Source organism: Hypomesus nipponensis, chromosome 7, assembly GCF_054491055.1.
Source record: "Hypomesus nipponensis isolate SF chromosome 7, ASM5449105v1, whole genome shotgun sequence".
In the NCBI taxonomy this organism is placed as follows: Eukaryota; Metazoa; Chordata; class Actinopteri; order Osmeriformes; family Osmeridae; genus Hypomesus; species Hypomesus nipponensis.
This window is the reverse complement of record NC_140367.1, coordinates 1803062-1824715: the sequence shown is the minus strand read 5'-3', so window position 1 is coordinate 1824715 and position 21654 is coordinate 1803062. Positions and strand designations below refer to the sequence as shown.

The following is a 21654-nucleotide window of genomic DNA, read 5'->3' as shown; positions in this document are numbered from 1 at the left end:
TTACTGTGATATTAGTCATTTATTTAGGACATTCAGACACTGTTGCAGACTATTTTTCTTTTGCAGCACGGAATGTCCAAGCACTGCATGATTCCACCATGCATTCACAGCATGCAATCTATAGAATGTCAAGTAGAAGAGTATTAATGAGTAGCGGTTGTTGTTCATTCATACGGCAAAGGGTTATTCCAAAGTTTAACACCAGTCACTGACTAAACTAGGATATCTCAAAACTGTTCATTGCTTGATTGGATTGCATGATTAACATCATCCAATTTCAAAAGACTAGTTATACTTTCTCATTACAAGTTAAGAGACTATGCAATTTGTAATACTGTAATCTGACCTTCATGTCAGAGCCTGGTCATTATTGCCCAGTCAGTCAATGTTTCCCCTTCCATCGGTGCTGTCTGTAGTCCACACATACTGCAGCAGGACTCTTTTGAAGACTGAAAGATATTCATCAACAGTCAGTAAATCCATAAATAGTGTTTCAATTTATTACAAACTTGAGCCTTCCATTATTGTCTCTGCCACCTCCATTCTCTTTGCCATAGCGGGCTTGGAGAGGTCTAAACATAAATGTTCTGAGAGGTTCTGAAAACCTCGTATTACCTGCTTAGGTATCTATCATCTAAAGATCAACAGGGAATGTTATTATTTGCATGACAGTTCAAAAAAAGTAACGTATTATTCTAAATGGGGTAAAAAAAAAAACTATGTTCACCTCCATAACCAAAACCCCACAGCTGTATCCATCAAACGGCTTCGGATGCTCGATTGTTACTCCTCTCCATTTCACCCCCACCCAGTCTTTCCACAGCTGTCGTTTTCGAACTTTGATGTATTCACTTCATGGGGTACAAATGTTATGTTGTGAACTGCTATTATAATATATTCTTTCTGCGTATGTGTATTTTATGCTTTACATGCAGTAGGCTATACTTCTAGCAATTAATACAGACAATTTAAGTAAATATCCATGTACCTCAGTCTTGAGTCAGCCTCATCTGCCTCCTTCTGCTCTTCGCCCCCAGAAAGATCAATGAGGACTACGGTCCCAGATGTTGCTTCAACAAACTGTGTTGGATAACTTTGGTTATTTAAATAACATTACAAGGAAATCGCTCTCTTGTGCTGTCTTTGTATGCTCTCACCAGTAAGTTCTAGTATATGTTCTGGAAATGTACTACGGTTATTGCTGTTAAGGCTGTCCACGGTGTCCCGCTGCGGTCGTGGGAGACTGGTGCTGGCGTTGTTCAAAGGGAGCTTGATCGATGCATGAGGGAAGGCCGTGCAGGCGCGTTCAAACATTGCGAGCGCCTGCTTGGTGGAAGCGTCAACCGGGGAGGACAGTTTCTTGATCTCGAAGGCCAGGATGACACTCTTGACCTGCAGGTGGGGGGGGGGGGGGGGGGCGGTTATTTAGTCAAAATGTTCGTGGCATGATGGAACCTCCCCCCAGGATAGCAGTCCACCTGGACTCGGTCGCTGGCCGTGCGGGGCGGTTGGAACTGTGGAGGCTATCAGGAGGAGATGACGGGGTGGAGGGAGGAGGAGGCGTCGGGTTTGACGCTGCCGCCGGACGGTGCGCCCACCGTAGCTGTCACCGCGGGCATAACCGGGGGCTGGGCCGCGTCGGTGGATAGGACGCGTCGGGGGACGGCCCCCGGATGGAGGCCAGAAGGCCCTGGCGGCCTTGGGAGGTTGAGACGGGGAGCATCGGGCACCGATGACAGAAGGAAACATTAGAGCAGGGCAAAACCAAAAACAAGGGCACGGCTGTGGCCATGACACATATTGGCCAGGTTTCCCAGATTCGTTAAAAGGCTCTAAACGCCAAGAGCTTCTTAAGAACGCTCTTAGAACGCTCTTAAGAAGCTCTTAGACCGCTATTAAGAAGCTCTTAGAACGCTATTTAGAAGCTCTTAGAACGCTATTAAGAATCTCTTAGCGTTAAGAGCTTCTTAACGAATCTGGGAAACCCAGCCATTATCTCAGGTTGTTCATTGTGACCAAAAGAACACATAAAATAATACACATGATGGCAGGACAGACCCTTTGCATGTTAGGAGGGGGTACACATATCAAGTGAAAACGTGGCCTGATAATGTGTGTCCCCTCTGTAACTCATATGGTAGACAGGTGAACAACGCGGGTAATTGAAAAGCCATATTACGTGCTAAATAACTTAGCTGATCGGCTCCATGACGCCGCGTAAGTGGGCTCGTGAGACAGCTCACCAAAAGAACGATGGGGAACCAACTTGTCTAGCAGATTAAGACATGTTCGTTGGTACCAAGCGAAAAGTAGCCTCAACTTTCCTAGACTTGTAGCTATTTATGCTGAAGGCTCGCCAATAACGTCGTTGCTAACGTGTTGTGACTGTCTGAGAGACGCGTGAGTGACAGAGACGGAGGGAGAGCAGGGTAAGGAAATGCATCTGAACGAATACGCTGCGTGTTTTAGACAGCGTAAAAAAAAGTTTAACGCTATAACGAAACGCAATATGTGGCGGCCGGTGTTTGAATCTGGGGCGCACCGCCACAAATTAGTCTGTGTGGGAAACACTGAAGAGCCAGGGGCCTACTGTCTTCATTTGTCTCTCAGTTTTATGCCTCGATACTGAAAAGACGTGTTGTGTGTTGCATTGTTGTGAGTGTTGCACTGTGGGCGTGGGTTGTGCCCAGAACAACATCCCAGTATAGCAAATAAATGTGTGTTGAATTCGGAAATCTAAAGTCTCACCCAGTTCTTCCTATGACCTAGTCGTGGTCATTAAAATATGTTAAAGGATAGGCTACAGGTGTTGCCTGTAGTTATAGGCATCTACCTAGAATCACATCCAAGGACAGCCTTTCCTTTTAGCCTCTGGTGCAAACCAGACATGATGGACACTAACTCTCTCAGTAATGTGGTTTGAGGTAACTGATTGTTCCTGTAGCAGGTGACCACTCCACAGAGCCGCCCCTGCAGCAGTCCATCAGTACCTAATGGTTCCTGTGGCCTTATTGGGTTACAGAGATGGGTTTGGAGAAGCACGCACTGAGCCAATATACCGTCTGTTTTTGTTTTTGCAACTGAAAGGCGAATATGAATACAAACGGAGGAAATGACACAGCATTTTATAATTCGGGGTCAGATGGCTGAGCGGTTAGGGAGTCGGGCTAAGAAGGTTGTTGGTTTGATTCCCAGCAGTGCCAAATGACGTTGTGTCCTTGGGCAAGGCACTTCACCCTACTTGCCTCGGGGGGAATGTTCCTGTACTTACTGTAAGTTGCTCTGGATAAGGGCGTCTGCTAGATGACTAAATGTAAATGTAGTTAGTAGTCAGTCAGCTATTCATAGCAGCCCGTTAAAGATTAAAGGGTTTGCAATTGTGTCGTAGGTTTCCAAGCCGTGCAAACCATTCCTTTTTTAGAAAGTAATTTATGGTTAGAATAAGGCGCATGTTTAGGATTTTGCCGCTTCCTCTTAATTTTTTTAATTTATATTTTAGACATTTATTTTCAAATAGAGGCAAAACCACGCCTAGAGCTAATCGACTTGGGTGGTTCTAAATTCGGTAGGGGAAGTGACCTATATGAGCCCAAACAAGAGTCCATTCTGTACGCCTCACACTCACACCGTATTATACATGCATTGTGTAGCCCACCTACATTTCCCTCGCTCAGCAGTCTGTCAATAATTGACTCTTTAAAAACTATTGTCATCTCTGAACTGTCAAATAGCCTGGGGAGTCAACCGTTTGCAACTCATTCAATAAATTTTGCATAATAAAGAGCAATTTGATGATGCAACCGCCTGCATTGTCATTGACCACTTGGTGAGAATATACATTGTCAACAGAATAGGCCTACATAATATTTTTCATTTCCCAGAATTCAAAATCTGTTTCCAGTCACATCCCAAATCCTGCCATAGGCCTAATGAGGTTTATTTATTTGTCTAATCTACAAAGTGTCTTTTTAAATACAGACATAATTGCAGGTTTTTATAATAATATTAACTTGTAACTTGCATTCAGAAGTTGTGAACAATCTGTTCGCTACACACTGATACTGACACGATACTTAAACGCTGCGGTGAATTCAATGGGGGCGGGAAGCCTCGCGCTGTTTCATTTCCTTTTCACCCCACAGTGACCCTCCATCCTAGACTGGAGACAAGGAGCAACAAGCTTGATTGAATCAGCCCGTTCTACTGCCGTAACTGGACTATTTATCCGTTTATTTGCAAACGCAAACGGGGCGCTGGTAAGTAAGAACGTTTAACTACACTTTCTGTTAGCAACACGAGTTCGTTAACTTTATAGCCTACATGCTTTTGTCCAATGAGTTTATAACATCAACGCAGGTGTTTATATTTCTGTTGGTCGGCCTTCGAGTGAATCTAGAATGTGTTGGAGGCGAATAATCATTAAAGATGTCGAATTATTGTGAAGTGCACAGTGGGGTTCTATAGCGATTCTTCTGCGGTCAAAGTCCTTCAGTTCGACCGCGTGAAAGTCCGCGAGAAAGAACTATATTCCTGCCTGCTGCACCGGAGGGAGAGATTTGACGCTGTCGACATCCCCAGTGCTGCTCATTTCCATCTCATTTTAGTGTAGGCTACGTTTTATGTTAGTAAGAAATCAATTTAGCCGACCCAGCAGCGCATGCGGTCGGAATCGTCGAACTGCATCACGACCAGAAGTGTCGTTATACAAGTCAGATCAAAAACAGTACATGGTTACAGCAGAACAGGTTTATTATGCCTAAAATGTGTTGTTCATTCCCAATATGCAAGCGACCAGAGCTGCATTCTGGTGTTTTCCCCAACAATGTTTCATAGTAGTTTATTATAAAATAATTCTATGGACTAGGCTGTTTTGACATAACCATAAATGATGGACTCCACAGCGAAAGACAACGGTAGGCTACGTGGAATTGTGGAGTCTTGAGACTTGGAAATGGGAATAGATTTGCGGCTTCTTTTGACAGCCATGGTGGTATCTTCTCTTGCTGGCTCAGGCTGGGGTACCAGGAGAAAACAGGAAGGTTACAGATCCTCTTGCCCTGAAACTACCCCGAGATCAGCCCACCCACACATGCTACAGTGACCCCAACATTATGCTTCACTTTGACATCTCGAATACAAAAAAAAAAAAACATATATATTATACTTTTATATTGTTGAAGTCCTGTATCTATTTAACAGCGAGCACGTGTTGCGTCATGGTGGGGTCTGTTGGTTAGGATGGACATACTAATCTATAATTACCAGCTGCTTAGAAGGTCTCATGGGACGTCATTGTTGCTCCTAGCTTCAACACAAACAAACAGAAGCCTCTTTAGGCATCCACTAGCATCTCTGCTGGCCTAGTGATTGGCCGATTGATCTGGTGTGGGCATGCGGCACAGGAAGTGCTCTGCATCACCAAGGATTTTGTTTACAGTGGCAAAAGTGTGCACTTGATTAATGATTTATGAACAGTATTTATAGATAACCCACCGCAATCTATAATGGTCTTCTGTTTGTGGATGCGCATAGTAAGAAGTATACCTAATCATCCTAAACGTTTTTAATGCATTGGAGTCAAGTCCTTCAGGGTTCGGCAGCTAATCTGCAGGACTGACTGCCTCCTGTAGACAGTGGCTTAGACTGCTTTGTCGTCCAGTTACAGAAAGCTAAGAGTGAGATACATGGCCTTATTTAAAAATCGACTAGAAGCTCAGCTGGAACGCTGTTGTCAAGTCGGATGTGTCAATTTAAGGCCTTCAGTGTGTCTGTCAGTCCGGAGATGGTGAAACGCGTGTGTGTTGTGTAGCCTGATGTCTTGCAATAAAAAATAATAATTTTAGTGCCGGCGGTAAGCTATTGTTTTGACACTTGTCACCTTTGCACAAAGTGTGCAGTAAGTGTGAGGGGGAATCAGCCTCGCTAGGCTGACACAGTGACACAGCTGCTTATCAGAGTGTGAAAGGGGGACCGTCGTTTTCAACTGAGAGTTCCTCTGTTTGCTCTCGTCTCTGTCTGTCTGGGCCTTGTCATTATCCTCTCTCCAAACAAACCTTTACGACCATCCACACACTTGTTAAGGTTTGTTGAAACAGTTCCTCTCTTTCGAAACTGTCTGTTTTTTGGTTAGTCATTCACAAACGGCAGTTAACTTCTGGAAGAACTATTCTAAGCCCTCAAGCGACCCACCTGAATGCGTTGTTAGCTGTTAACAGGATTCTATTTTTTAATGATATACAAACATTTTTAAAACCATCCAACTGTTGTCCGTTTTGGTTCTGTTTCCTGTCTTCCCAGAGTTTGGACCAGGGAGATGTCTGCCTTGTACAAAGATGACCAGGGGGACTGGATGACAGTCTGCTTCAAGTACCTCCTGTTTGTCTTCAACTTCCTGTTTTGGGTGAGTACCAGCTGGGGGTGTGACACTGCCTGCCTGGAGCGCAGGTGCTCTTTGATATCTGTGGCAGGCACAGGGTGAGATTAGTGTTAGTCAGGAGTGGACTTGAGTGGATCATGTAGTGAGTTGAACATCCATCCTAATAATTACTGTCTTTCCTTGCGGTCTATTCTCTCTGCGCTCTATCAGCATACGATTCATCCCAAACACAACAGGGAGAGCTAGAGAGGGGAATGGAGGTAGAGAGATTGTAAAAAATGGACTTGGCTCAGAGTAAATGTATTATTTAGGTCCTGCCTTTGTGGCAGTGAGGCACTCTGTATGAAACCTCTTCTCAGACAGCCTTGTTGGTTCAATATTTAATTTGACAGTTAGTTTGAAACACTGTGGATACTGAGCCCTCAGGCCAGAAAACTCTTCAGTCAACTGGGCTCAGTCAGGACTGAGAAAGGCTCTGGAGAGCTTGAAGAGTGAACAGTGGGTGGAGGAAAGACGTGAGCCAGAAGATTGCTGCGTTTATCTCACTATGAAGAGTTTGAACATATTTGGACCCTTTGCTCCGCCCTTCATCCTCTGGCGCTTTGTTGGTGGTTTAGAAACCCTGGAAAAACCCTTACCCCCTCTCCAGACAGATTAAATGCCCTCATAATTATTAAAGATGTTCATCAAATCATTAACCATCGTTTTTCCTGGCTTGATTGAAGCACAGATCGACCCAAACAGAATCCCTGCTAAAACTCCTAAGTATATTTAAAGATGAAAGCTAATGGGGCTGTTGAGCTGTAGACTGGGGCCCATGTCCTGGCAGCGTGACCAAGGCCAGCCGGCTGGAACTCAGTTGTTGTGTTGTTGCCGGGGAAGGAAAGGGATGGGACGATAACTGGCAGAAACTCTCTCAGGCATTTCCTGCACGTCCACCCCTGACAGTGATGGGAAAAACAGCGTAGGAACACACCATGGACACAGCAACCTCCAGGGGCGTGTCCGGGATTGGTTGCGGAGATTAATCATCGCGGTCTAGACAACACTTTGATCCCCGGCTCTCTTTGTGTCATATCTCTCTATTTGTCTCTCCCCTTCTCTCTCTCCCCTTCTCTCTCTCCCCTTCTTTCTCTCTCTTCCCCCCCCCTCTCAGCGTTGTATTCTCTTTGTCTCCATTTTATTTTTGTTTGACCTTCCCTTTTGTATTCTCTTTTCCTTCTCCCTGACCCTCTCTTTCTCTCTCTTTCTGTCAATCTCCCCATTCTCACTCCCTGTCCTTGGTGTTGTCTTGTTTGCCCTTTCATCTCCTCTACCCTCCAAACCACACATCTGTCCCTCCCTCCCTCCCCTACAGGTGGGTGGTGTGGTGGTGCTGGGCGTGGGCGTCTGGACCCTGATAGAGAAGAGTGACTACCTGAGTCTGCTGGCCTCCAGCACCTTCGCTGTGTCGGCCTACATCCTCATCCTAGCCGGAGGCCTGGTCATGGTCACAGGCTTCCTGGGCTGCTGTGCTGTCATCAGGGAGCAGAGGAGCTGCCTGGCCACGGTGAGAGAGCCCTTCCTGGGCAGGGGGACTACTCTAGCTCCCTGGTTTCAGAAGGCCCCTGGGTCTTACGTTTTGGGGTTTAGGTGTTTTTGTGTGAGAAAAGAAAATGGAACATCTGCAGTCCTGGCTTAGCTTTCAACAGAATTAAACAAGGACGAGAACTTTTGATGACCTGGAAGCGTATACAGTCTTAAAATAACAGAACAACTTAGTTTGTTCCACCTCAACCACACTCGCACACCTTCATCCACAAGACGGTCGTTGAATTTAAACCCTTACCTCTGTCTCCTCCCTTCATAACCCTCGCTCCTCACCCCCTGACTCATAACCTCATTGAAGCCTCTGCTGCAGTGCTCCCCAGCCTCTGGGGAGGCCGTGTACAGTACCTCTGGCTAACTGCTGTTAACTGACAAATGGGCTGACAAGGCCCTTACTGTCCTCGTTCTTTTAAAGAGACAGAGGAGAGGAGAGTGCAGGAGGGAGGGGGGGCAACTATTTATAGAGTGGCCGTCTTGGTGATAAATGGAAGGGAGGGAGGGGTGGTGGGGGAGAGGGGGAGGGATGAGGTAAGGGGGGCATGGGGAAGGAAAGGTTGGGAGGAAAGGGTAGAGAATGTGGTTGGAATAAATTCAGGACAAAATGTGTTCTGTTAAAATTAGACATCAGGGAGTTGATCGGATATACTGTTGGTGTTGATGAGGGTGTGGAAATAAAGTGTGTTTGTGGTTACTCTTCTGTGTATTTACCTGCAGAGTTGGAGCTTCAACAGACCAGTACAGGAAGGACTAATGGGCACCGAACCAAAGGGTGTGAATAGTTAGATGTTGGAGCCCTGCCAACTGGATGCATGTCTGGATGAGTCTCAGTCTCTGGTGTAGCGTTTGATGTTGGTTCTAATGACTGCTCCCCCTGCTGTTGTGTGACAGCAGTCTTCAGCATCCTGTGTTTTCCACCAGCGCAGCCTGGCCACATGTGAGGGGGCTGTCAGTGAGCAACTGTCCCTCTGTCATGTCCCTCTGTCATGGCCCTCTGTCATGGCCCTCTGTCATGTCCCTCTGTCATGGCCCTCTGTCATGTCCCTCTGTCATGGCCCTCTGTCATGGCCCTCTGTCATGGCCCTCTGTCATGGCCCTCTGTCATGGCCCTCTGTCATGTCCCTCTGTCATGGCCCTCTGTCATGGCCCTCTGTCATGGCCCTCTGTCATGGCCCTCTGTCATGGCCCTCTGTCATGGCCCTCTGTCATGTCCCTCTGTCATGTCCCTCTGTCATGGCCCTCTGTCATGGCCCTCTGTCATGTCCCTCTGTCATGGCCCTCTGTGAAGCATCGCTGTCAAACACTTCCTGTCCAGTCTCTCACTAATTAGCCTGTGTGTGTGTGTGTGTGTGTCTCTGTGTTTGTGTTTGTGTTTAGTGTGTGTGTGCGCAGAATGTTTGTGTTCCGTGTGTTCCGTGTGTGTGTTCCGTGTGTGTTCGGTGTGTGTGTGTTTGTGTTCCGTGTGTGTGTGTGTGTTTGTGTTCCGTGTGTGTGTGTGTGTGTTCCGTGTGTGTGTGTTTGTGTTCCGTGTGTGTGTGTGAGGTTGTAGGTCTTGATCTGACGAGCTTGCCAAGCGCTCGTCTGTCAGTGTTTGTGCTGCGTGGGCGAGCAGTTCTTGTTATCTCTGCCTTTTTTAATACAACGTGTTTTTTAAAGCAAAACGCTTCAGTGGCTTTTTTCCTTTTGCTTTGATAGAGTGGATGTTGATGAGGCCTGCGCACTCATTTACTAATGAGGCAGCTAAGGCACTTCCTCAGAGAAGACTGGGTTATTTTGAATCTGTCTCTTATAGAATACTAATAATGTTTGCCTAGTCATGCTCACTGATCGACCTGTGTCGACCACACAAAGTAATCTATCATAAAGGATGCCATTTAATAAAGAATTACATTTATGTTCTATGTTACTTAACAGATCTAATTGATTGTGAGCAAATTCGTTGGCTGTGTGATACTGGATTGGTTCGATACATTAATCCCTGAATGTGGAGTAATCTTTGATCATCTCCATATCAAAGCCGTTATGAACTCATGAATATTGCTGTGATTGTAGAGCTGCTGCAGTGAGGACAGAACATACGAGTCTGAATGACCTTTCACCTCCTGCGTCCCTGTCATTCTGTTCTCAGGGAAACGGAGATTAGTTGAAACTCCTGATGCGTTTGACAGTCGACACCTTAAAAGGGCCATCGACTATCAAGCCCTCTCTTTCTCCGTCCTCTCTCTCTCCATCTGTTCATCTCTCCATCATTCTCTCCGTTTGAACTCATCCTCCTCTGAGAAACGCGTCTTGTTTGTCAGGCAACTCTTAAGCCGTCTCGCTTTTCCTCTTCTGTCTCCCAGTAATGGATGCAAAACAATGTGAGGAAGAAACATTGAAATCAGGATGTCACAATAAAACGGTCACTTTTCGATACGGGCGATGATGCGTGGTCATGATGTTCTGAAGGGTGATTGTTGGAAAGAAAGGTTGTATTGATCTGTTTCCTGTGTTCTGTATGTTGATACTACGGTTATTTACCAGTTTTCTTCTTTCTCTCTTCTTTGTCCCCCCCTCCCTTCCTCCTTCTCTTCCTCTGTCTGTCTATCTCTTCCTGTCTCTCTCTCTGCCTCGCTCTCTCTGCCTCGCTCTCTCTGCCTCGCTCTCTCTGCCTCGCTCTCTCTGCCTCGCTCTCTCTGCCTCGCTCTCTCTGCCTCGCTCTCTCTGCCTCGCTCTCTCTCTGCCTCGCTCTCTCTCTGCCTCGCTCTCTCTGCCTCGCTCTCTCTGCCTCGCTCTCTCTGCCTCGCTCTCCATCTCTCCCTCGCTCTCCATCTCTCCCTCGCTCTCCATCTCTCCATCTCTCTCCATCTCTCCATCTCTCTCTCTCTCTCTCTCTCTCTCTCTCTCTCTGTCTCTCTCTGTCTCTCTCTGTCTCTCTCTGTCTCTCTCTGTCTCTGTCTCTGTCTCTCTCTGTCTCTCTCTGTCTCTGTCTCTCTCTGTCTCTGTCTCTCTCTGTCTCTGTCTCTCTCTGTCTCTGTCTCTCTCTGTCTCTCTCTCTCTCTCTGTCTCTCTCTCTGCAGTACTTCTCGTGCCTGCTGCTGATCTTCCTGATTGAGTTGGTGGCTGGAGTCCTGGCCTATGTGTACTACCAGCGGGTGAGTCACAGCTGTATCCCTCCCTCGCTCCCTCTCTCTGCCCCCCCTCTCGGCCTTGTATTTTCTTTGTCTCCCTTTTTATTTTTGTTTGACCTTTTATATTCTCTCTTTTCCCTCTCCCCGACCCTATCTCTTGCTCTCTCTTTCTGTCAACCTCGACCTTCTCACTCCCTGTCCTTGGTGTTTGCCCTCTCATCTCCTCCACCCTCCAAATTCAATTTTTCTATTCAATTTAGCTTTATTAGCATGACAGTCATTACAAACGTATTGCCAAAGCAAGAGGCACAACAACAGACAACCATACATTAACAACACCATTCAAAAACAACATAAGGAACAATAGTCAGTATTGTCCGGAACATGGTAACAACAACGTGTCAAGAACAGAAAACAACATATCAATTCAAAAACAACCTAAGTAAATAAGCTACATTGAGATGGACAACACATATTACACATTTTACACCATTCTCTCTCCACACCTCCCCTGTCCCCCCCCCCCTGTCCCCCCCCCTGTCCCCCCCCCTGTCCCCCCCCCTGTCCCCCCCCCTGTCCCCCCCCGTGTCCCCCCCGTGTCCCCCCCCGTGTCCCCCCCCGTGTCCCCCCCCGTGTCCCCCACCGTGTCCCCCCCCCGTGTCCCCCCCCCCGTGTCCCCCCCCCCGTGTCCCCCCCCCCCGTGTCCCCCCCCCCGTGTCTCCCCCCCGTGTTTCCCCCTGTGTCTCCCCCTGTGTTCTTCTAGGGTTAGGGTTTCACACCCTGTGAAACCTCCCCTCCACACCCTGTGAAACCTCCCCTCCACACCCTGTGAAACCTCCCCTCCACACCCTGTGAAACCTCCCCTCCACACCCTGTGAAACCTCCCCTCCACACCCTGTGAAACCTCCCCTCCACACCCTGTGAAACCTCCCCTCCACACCCTGTGAAACCTCCCCTCCACACCCTGTGAAACCTCCCCTCCACACCCTGTGAAACCTCCCCTCCACACCCTGTGAAACCTCCCCTCCACACCCTGTGAAACCTCCCCTCCACACCCTGTGAAACCTCCCCTCCACACCCTGTGAAACCTCCCCTCCACACCCTGTGAAACCTCCCCTCCACACCCTGTGAAACCTCCCCTCCACACCCTGTGAAACCTCCCCTCCACACCCTGTGAAACCTCCCCTCCACACCCTGTGAAACCTCCCCTCCACACCCTGTGAAACCTCCCCTCCACACCCTGTGAAACCTCCCCTCCACACCCTGTGAAACCTCCCCTCCACACCCTGTGAAACCTCCTCTCCTCTCGGAAGCCTTTGTGGTTGACGCCTGTGTCTACCTGTGTTTAGTTGGTGTATCTGGGTGACTCACCTCTCGAGGCACCCCCCCCACACACACCATACGCCCTCACACACACCATACGCCCACACACACCATACGCCCACACACACCATACACCCTCACACACCATACACCCTCACACACCATACGCCCTCACACACCATACGCCCTCACACACCATACGCCCACACACACCATATGCCCACACACACCATACACCCTCACACACCATACACCATACACACCATACACCCTCACACACCATACACACCATACACCCACACACACCATACACCAGGGATCCTCAGATCAGTCCTTCTAATCTCAGATACATCTGCCTGTCACTCTACTTCCAGTCAAAAGAAAGAAAAGCATAGCAATATCCTCTGTCTACCGCCCTCATTCATCCTGATGGATATAGAGTGGAGCTGCAGATTAGATCCATTTAAAGATAAGAACACACACACACGGACAGACACACACCCTCTCACGACCCCCCTCTCTCCCTCCCAGCTCAGCGAGGAGCTGAAGCTGAATCTGAACCAGACCATGACGGAGAACTATGCCCAGCCTGGGAAGGACTCCATCACTCTGGCCGTGGACCGGCTACAGCAGGACGTAAGGACTTCACTTCCCACAATCCCTCAGAAGTCACAATGGTTTCATTATTAAACTTGAATGCCTTCACATAGACCCTCATAACCATCTCTACACTATAGCACACATCACTGTCCTACTACGTGAACCACCAACATTATATGTTTTACAGGAAAGACTGTGTTGTTTCAACAAGTGATTCCGATTTTGGTCTTTCCTGTAGTTCAAGTGCTGTGGCAGCAACAACTCTTATGATTGGCTGCACAGCGTGTACGTGACATCACAGGAGAAGGAAGGCAGACTGGTTCCTGACAGCTGCTGTAAGACCATCACTCCTCTCTGTGGAAGGAGAGACCACCCATCCAACATCTACAAGGTGGAGGTGTGTACGATGGATGGATACATGTAGTCATTTAGCAGACGCTCTTATCCATAGCGACTTACAGTAAGTACAGGAACATTTCCCCGAGGCAAGTAGGGTGAAGTGCCTTGCCCAAGGACACAACGTCATTTGGCTCGGCCGGGATTTGAACTGGCGACCTTCAGATTACTAGCCCGATCATTTAACATGGCCTGGTATCAATTTGGCACCCTTCGGATTACAAGTCCGATTCCCTAATCGCTCAGCCACCTGGCTCCCTATGTAGAGATAGATGCTTGGAGAGATCAACAAGTGTCCTTTTTGTGACACTATATGGATGTTCTCTACCATTGACCTGCAGTGGCTGAAGAGAAACATCTCTAATAAGATGGAACAGGATATTAATGTTTAAGACCTTTCTGGTCATTGCTACTGGATCCTAACTCATCCGAATCCCTGGGATCACACAGCGTCGAGTTGCTTTTAGAGCCATCCGCCTTTTCCACAGAAAAATAAGTGTCTTAATGAAATATGTCACAGACCAGAAACATGTTTGATATTATTTCAACCACGAGCAGTCTTTAATGTAATCTTTAATGTATCGTGTTTCATCTGGGTCTGTACCGCTGAGTAAACCTCCCTTTCCTTTGTGTTTTGTAAAACTCAAACAAGATTGGCGCGTAGGATGAGAAGTGAGCCATGCTGATGGGTTTGTCAGGCTGACTTGATACTTGGCTCCAACAGTGTAAGCTCTCCGGGGAAATGAAGAAAAGGTTTTGAGGTGTCGCTGCTTTTTATCTCTGACACCCAGAGCTGGGGAAGACGTAGAGTCTCTTTCAGACGAACGTCTCCAGTTCACCCACGCGTCACTCCTCAGCCCGTTTAGAGGCGAGAAACTAAAGTGAACCTCTCCTCGATAAGACTCTTCCAGCCCACGATCTAAGGACGGTGCTCAAATATTTACTCGTCAGAAGTCTTCGTCTCCTCTCACGACCCCATGCTCAAAGTTTTACCTCACCTATCTGAAACGTCTGAAAGGTTTTTGTTCCTGTTGTTGAGTAAAGGTGAAACATTTACAGGTTAATGTTTCACTACCTCCTGCTGTGTGGAAACGCCCCCACGCTTGAATGGAAAAGTTTCTGAAAAGGTGTTCTTCACCTGGACTAGACTCTCACATGAGTAGCCAAGTAGGAATCAACTGGAGGAATGCACTTCAACAGAAAGGAAACTAGGAGGTTACTGAGTTTCTCTCTCTCTTTCTATCCCTCTCTCCCTCTGTCTTTGTCTCTCTCTGTTCCCCTCCCTCCTCTCTCCCTCCCTCTCTCTCCTTCTCTCCATACTCTGGCATTAGAAACGGCCCCTTGAGAGCCTAAACCTAATGGAACACACACTTTTCTCCCCTCAAGCGCTGAAAGCCCTTTATTATGTTGAAGCTGATTTGCCGCAGTGTCGCGTCTCACCTTTCAGACACACACACACACACACACACACACACACACAGCACGTCAAGCTGACCTGCAGTCATTTTGATATGGTTAATATCTGATAGCTTCAAAATAGGGATATTGTGTGTGTGTTTTGTGGAAGTGGACTCCTGAACTCTGACCTTTTGGCCTACAGGGGGGCTGTATCACCAAGCTGGAGCAGTTCCTGGCGGATCACCTGCTGATCATTGGAGCGGTGGGCATCGGCGTAGCCTGTCTGCAGGTAGGCCCTCCTCCTCCACATCCACACACCTGGACAGGCAGGGGCTGGGCCTCACCAAGGTTTCTCGTTTGTGAACGATGGCAGCTGGTCTGTCCTTCATACGGTGGGCTGAATGAAGCCTGGGATCAGGGAGAGAGCTTTTGTAAGCGCAGCGAGACTGGACATCTTTCCATTTCCCCAAATGCTCCCATTCAGTCTTGACACGGGTCAGAGCAGAATGCCACGAATGCACTCCTGTCTGTCCGGTCCTGTCTGTCTGTGACTGTCTCTGTCTGTCTGGTCCTGTCTGTCCGGTCCTGTCTGTCTGTGACTGTCTCTGTCTGTCTGGTCCTGTCTGTCTGGTCCTGTCTCTGGGCTGTTATCTGATTCCACTCAGGTCTGTTATTACATTTACCTTCAGTCCAGAGCTCTTAAGCCATGATTCCTGGGCTCCATTGAAGATGTCTGGAAACGTTTACTTTCTCCCTCCCATCTAGCATGGCTCCGCCCCTCTCTTTCTTCCTCTCTTTTTGTCTCTCTCTCTTTCTCTCTACCTCTTTATCTGTCCTTCCCTCTCTCTCTTGATCTCCCTCTCTCTCTCCCTCCTCAAAAGGTAATAATTCAGGAAAGGGACGGTTGCTCTCCAGCTAGCATCGACCTGCTCCGTGAAGCGGGGTCTCGCGTAAACCTCCCGAGCCGTATCGATCCCCGCGGCCCCGCCTGAGCCCAGCTCTCTGACAGAGCTACGCTGGGTTACGGTTGCTCTCTCTGACAGGAGCCTTGTTGCTGTTCATGGATGGTTTGTAGAGGGTCAAACATATCACGGCCTTCCTAAAGACGTGTGAGTTACAGCCACACCTGGTGATGGAAGACAACCTTCCACACTTCCTTTGAAAACTCCCAACTGGGGTTGCATACAATGTAGCCCCCACTGAAACAATCATTTTAATGTTAGTTCCGACCTTTGTGTTCCACCAGTGTTCCCAGAGCCCAGCTGCTTCAACCAATGAAATTGCACTTGCAAGTCAGTCATTTGATCGTGTCACCCTGGTAACTGTTGACATGGGGATGTCGGACTAAAACATTTCATTAACAGGAAACCCCTCCCTTAGAAATCATTTGTTTGTGACCTAACGTTCCTTGGCATGCATTACACACACTACAACCATGTACACAATGAGGTCTGTTAAGAGAGCTTATTTGACTGAACCGATTTAGTTCCCATGCGTGTTAAGGTTGTCTTGACTGATGGCCTATTTAGATCATCTTAGATGCTCAAGAGGCTTCCCGCCCTGGGCTTTCACTTTAATGTGTGTCACTTCCTGTCAGTTATTAATGTATGTTCGTCTGGTATTCCGCTTGTCCTAACTTTTGAATCAAATGGTGTGTTTTTTCTGTGTTTCTTTGATTTTCCTTCAGTTTTCTCCCTCTCCTGTGTCACACTAACTTTCCTTTGGTGTGTGTGTGTGCCTGTGTGTGTGTGCCTGTGTGTGTGTGCCTGTGTGTGTGTGCCTGTGTGTGTGTCTGTGGTACTACACCCCTGCAGCTGGCTGGGGCAGTGTTGACAGGCTGCTTTATCTATCTGCTCTATAAAGAAGAGGAAGACTTCTCAGCCGTGTGATTGGCTAGCCTCTGTTTGGTCCCTGCTCAACCGGGACAGGACAAGGTCGGAGTGCGTTGTGGGAACTGTAGTTCTTTATTGCCTGTCTGCATGCTCAGACCTCTTGCAACTGTGCTTTGCCTTGTGGTGTTCTGCGTGTGTTGGCATGTGTCTTCCAGTTCCTGTGTTCTCTCTGTGGTAACCCCTGCCTGTCTCACACAGGGTCACCCATCACTGCAGTGAGCTTTGCAGTAACTCGCTTGTGTCCATACTCCATGTCTGGCTCAAAAAGCTTTGATAACAGTATTCACTTTGTCTTTGATTGGAAAGTCAGAGAAATAATGAGTAGAGCAAACTGGATTCAGTCGTAGCCTTGGTAGCAGAGGAAGCTGTGACATCACACAGTGCACAGGAACCAGACACACCGGGTCACTTTCAGTGCCAATAGGGGTTCTCTCATTGGCCAGTTTTTGTTTCTTGTTTCATTCTGCTTTGCTCCATGGTAGCTTTGTCGACTAGCTTACATTTGTTGTGCACGATAGCCAGGAAATGAAAAAAGGCACGCGATGACAAGAAATAATATTGATCACGCCACCAAATAAGGTTTATAACTTAAGTAACAAGCCTGGCCTGAAAATGTATAAAGTAGAGATGTGTTATGTCGGCCTCTTATCCAAACAAACCATCCCGTCCCCCCCTCTCTCTCTTGACAGTTTAACTTCTCAAAGCCCACAAAGTATTGATTGGAATTTAAATTATAGAAAACTTTCTTTAAGCGAGCTGAGTCACCAAAAGAGTTTAAGATTCAGTCTTTGTTGGTGCTTTGATTCATGGACATGATTCTCCCTCTCTTGATAACCTGTTCCTCTGTAATCAATTCTCTGAATTATTGAGCAACACCCTCGTTGAATGGCACGTCGTTTTTGGGGAAAATCGTTTTCTAATGTTGACATTTTGATATAAACAAATGAGCGTTCAGTGGGCTGTCCCTCTGCAGGATGTGGTTGCTGGCAGGGTGTCTGTGTCAGTTTACAGGTGAGGATTGAGTTTGTCCCTGACGCCTCGAATGTCCTCTTCTCAGCTGCCTCCTGGACTTCAACAAAATTCCAGACAGTTATGAAGAGGACATGTACTGTATTTGTATCTGGGTGACAGATTTGGTAGAAGTCATGCAGCTACTTGAGTACACTAGTTTACCTCAGTTATAAAGCCTGAGGAGTGAAGTCCAGTTTCAGGTTGAAGAGGTGTGGCTGTTATGAAACTTAATTGAGTACACAAACTCTGACACTGGGCTATCGTCCTGGTTTCAAACGTGTCATTCCCTCCTCAAATGTAACAAACAAATCCTATTATGCTCTTTTTATTCCCTGTACCACTGCAGCATAATCCAGTATTTCATCCTAATCTTTCATGCAGCCTAATCATATGATCTCATTTATGGATTACTGGATTAGCCTTTTGAGGTTGTTGGAACTTCCTCAGAGGGAAAATGGCTAAACGAGTATTTGTGAGATTATCTTTCCAACAGAGGCCACAGAGGGAGTGGTAGCATTCAGTGTTGGCCTCGTTCTGCACCCCTGCACACGCATGCTCACTGTCACACACGCAGCCAAACAGGCGCATGCTCACACGCAAGCATGCAGTTAAGTCACACACACACACACACACATACCGACACAACCCATCACTGCTGCTACGGCGACCGCATGTCACAGTGTCTCCCATAGTAACCAAACACTACTACCCCTTCATCCCACCAACTCCTCCCCCTTCTCAGCCATCAGGCTTCCTCTTTGCTGTCATGGAGATTGACCTTTCTCCTACACTTACAACCCTGTGTGTGTGTGTGTGTGTCATAGATCTGTGGGATGGTGTTTACTTGCTGCCTGCACAGAAGGATCAAGATGGACCCTTACTGAACCCAGTCTGATGGAGCCCCTGGCCTGCTGTACTCCCACAGTAGTCGTAAACTTTGACCCTGTGACCTTATTGGCCTAGGCTGACCAAATACCCCCTGTGTGACCCTGCCATAGAGTAAATCCAAACACGATCACGTTGTGGAGTGGAGCTTTATCATTATAGAATTCTCTGCTACTGAACATACCTTGACTCCCTCAGTCCTCCCTGCCAGCAGTGAGTTCTATCCAAGCGATCTGGAGACGCATGCTTTTCTCTCAGCTGGAAACCAGACTGCTGTGAATCGAGGGTGTCTTTTAATGGAGCATCAACCTGGCTCATGGTAATGTGCGCTAGTGGACTGGTCTATAGCGTGTAACGACTGCTGCTTATGAATGCTGGGTGGTTCTTTACAGTACCGTGTGAAAACCACTGAGTGCCTCGACAGGTTATACTGAATAGAGAAGTATGTCTGCTTGATTGATTGTATTTCATTGTAATGTCAAATACACAAAGGGAGCTTTTTCGTTATACAATATTTGATCTATATTGCTGGAAATAGTCAACATCAAACTTGAAATCAGGAATAATGTTCTTAGATTAAAATATACAACAGAAGATATATTTGACCAGACTATAGCTAGTGACAATGTAACTTTATTAATAAAGCACTGACATTTTATTTTTACATTTTAACTGACCAATTTTGCATTTTGACTATCTTGTAACTGTCAGTTAGAGATGGATGTATACAGTAAGACCATCAACAGCCTTATAGTTACCTTGGAAGACCAAATACCATTAGCATTTTCCCTGCCACATTCGTTCTCCAGAACCTTTCCAGAATTGTTGGGGTGTACAACTAAACCCTCCAAATATGTCCTGTTAGATGAAACATTCCCAACACTGTAAATCATGCAGCAAATACTGAATGTATGGGTGTTTTTTTGTTATGTGTTAGATTTTTTTCCCACCTTCCATCAGAGATGTCATGTCTGCTGTCTGATGACACAAACACTCCATCTAGTGGTCATCCAGGGTTTCACACCTGTGAGGTTCCTAACATGACGCTGATGTAAACTCCAAATCGAAATACAAAGTTTTCCTTTCTTACCTGACCTCAAGAAGCTAATGTACCTTATAGATGTTATTAGTTAGCTAATGCATTAATGAGTATTCCTCCTAACCATGTAAGACCTGGTTTTAAATTACAACATTACTTTTACTCTCCAAAAAACACATTTGCTAATTATATTTTTTTGACCACATTTACATAGCCAATGGGACCTATTGTCTTGCCTTAAAATGCCATTGGATAAAAGTGGTCTTTCCCAAAATTATTAGCAATTAAAGAGCTAAAAGTGATGCAATTTTACAACCAGGGGTCTCACAGGGACTTGCAGTGTGTTTGACTTACAGAGGGGGGCGCTGTCGTTTGGATGGTACCATCCTCATTAACTACATATGGAATTTCCTCTTGCCTGATAACATCTCTTACATGAATATTCATCCCTATCAATATGCAATTGTTTTGTGTGTATGCATACAACTGTACATGCCGCAGTGATGATCTCATAGAAGTGTTGTTTTTGATGAACTCTTGCCCGAATGCAGATGCCTTATTAATGAACAGGGTTATGAGTAAACGGATGATGGAAATTCATACTTTTAAGAATGTTTGTCTAACATCGTGCTTCGGACTGATCTCTTAAATATATTCATTGATGTGAAACTACATTTGTCTTAATTTTGTACGGGCTAAATAAATATGACTATATTACAGTTTAGTCTGTCTAAAATGTATTTGAATGGTGTAGCCATCAGATGGAGCTCTGTCATTAACAGCACACCCTGTCCCGCTCCATTCCACACCACACATACCTGAGACTGTTCCTATCATCACCCATGAAGGCACCGTGTGATTGACCTTCTCCATGTAACCATGGTTGATTGACTCCATTAGGCATCAGTCATAGTAAATGTCAATGGACAGGATGTGGCAGAGTCTGTTCCTCCACTCCTTTAACCCTGTCTAGCCTTTCCAGTCCACCTGAGTGTGTGTTGGTGTTCCTCCCGTGCCTCAGCAGGATGATGTAACACTTTGGGGTGAAGATGCAGACCAGGAGGCCCTAACAGGAGGCCGGGAGGCCCTAACAGGAGGCCGGGAGGCCCTAACAGGAGGCCGGGAGGCCCTAACAGGAGGCCGGGAGGCCCTAACAGGAGGCCGGGAGGCCCTAACAGGAGGCCGGGAGGCCCTAACAGGAGGCCGGGAGGGGGGAGGAGCTGTGGGGCAGTAGGTCAGAGGGGGGGGGAGCTGAGGGGCAGAGGGGGGAGGCCACAGCCACCTACCCGACAGGAGGGGACGGGGGAGGGGACAGGGAACGAGGGCAGTCCATCATCCGGCTGTTTCACCCGTCTCTCAGGAAGTGGGCGATGATGAGAGGAAGTCAGCCATTTAAAGATCTCCTCTCAAACGGGGGAGCGGGAGGGGGTCTGTATGTCAGGACCTCTGTCTTCATCAGCCACACCTCTCTACACACACCAACACACACACACAGCCTTCACACGCCCTACACACAAATACACGCACCCTACACATACCCCAACACCCCCACACATACTCTGGAAAATTCCTTGGCACAAATGCACATACGTACACCCACACACACACACACACACACACACTCACTCACACATTATGTTGTGAACACATCCTACCCCATGCTGAGAGAGACACATGGGGAGGAATTAGAAACAGCTGGAGACACAGCAGTCCCATGTGTAGAGGCCCCAGCGCATCACACACACTCACACACACACACACACTCACACTCACACTCACACTCACACTCACACACACACACACACACACACACACACACACACAGTCAAACACACACAGAAATCCCATGTATAACACACACTCCCTCCCTCCCCATATCTCACACTATGACAGTGGGGGTAGAGGTTTCACAGAGACAGACGTCACCTTGGAACACATGTTGGGATCTCCATGTGCTCTCAGCTGTACCCTACACACACACACACACACACACACACACTCACACAGCATGTAGTCTCACTCACTCATATATTACATTCA

At 47.2% G+C, this 21654-nt stretch overlaps 1 protein-coding gene and 2 long non-coding RNA genes across 4 annotated transcripts; 1 reads left to right on the top strand and 2 right to left on the bottom strand.

Annotated features, from left to right (window-relative positions):
- Window positions 1-4: 4 nt before the first annotated feature.
- LOC146276297 (uncharacterized) lies at window positions 5-852 on the bottom strand. Its single transcript, XR_014762457.1, has 3 exons — window positions 728-852; window positions 347-449; window positions 5-118 (listed from the first exon to the last, which is right to left on the bottom strand). It is a non-coding gene; the product is annotated as an uncharacterized LOC146276297 (long non-coding RNA).
- A 96-nt stretch (window positions 853-948) lies between these two features.
- Window positions 949-1692, bottom strand: LOC146276296 (uncharacterized). The gene is made up of 3 exons (XR_014762458.1): window positions 1479-1692; window positions 1158-1392; window positions 949-1080 (listed from the first exon to the last, which is right to left on the bottom strand). It is a non-coding gene; the product is annotated as an uncharacterized LOC146276296 (long non-coding RNA).
- Window positions 1693-4146: 2454 nt separating this feature from the next.
- Window positions 4147-20338, top strand: tspan11 (tetraspanin 11). 2 transcript variants are annotated; one of them, XM_084701552.1, is made up of 9 exons: window positions 4147-4256; window positions 6298-6400; window positions 7734-7925; window positions 11020-11094; window positions 12925-13029; window positions 13232-13390; window positions 14990-15076; window positions 16602-16721; window positions 18515-20338. In XM_084701552.1, exons 2-8 carry the CDS (start codon window positions 6314-6316, stop codon window positions 16674-16676), a joined length of 780 nt encoding a protein of 259 aa, XP_084557678.1. In that variant the 5' UTR covers window positions 4147-4256; window positions 6298-6313; the 3' UTR covers window positions 16677-16721; window positions 18515-20338. The 2 variants fall into 2 exon arrangements, with proteins under 2 accessions (XP_084557678.1, XP_084557679.1); XM_084701553.1 differs by lacking the exon at window positions 16602-16721.
- Window positions 20339-21654: the final 1316 nt, after the last annotated feature.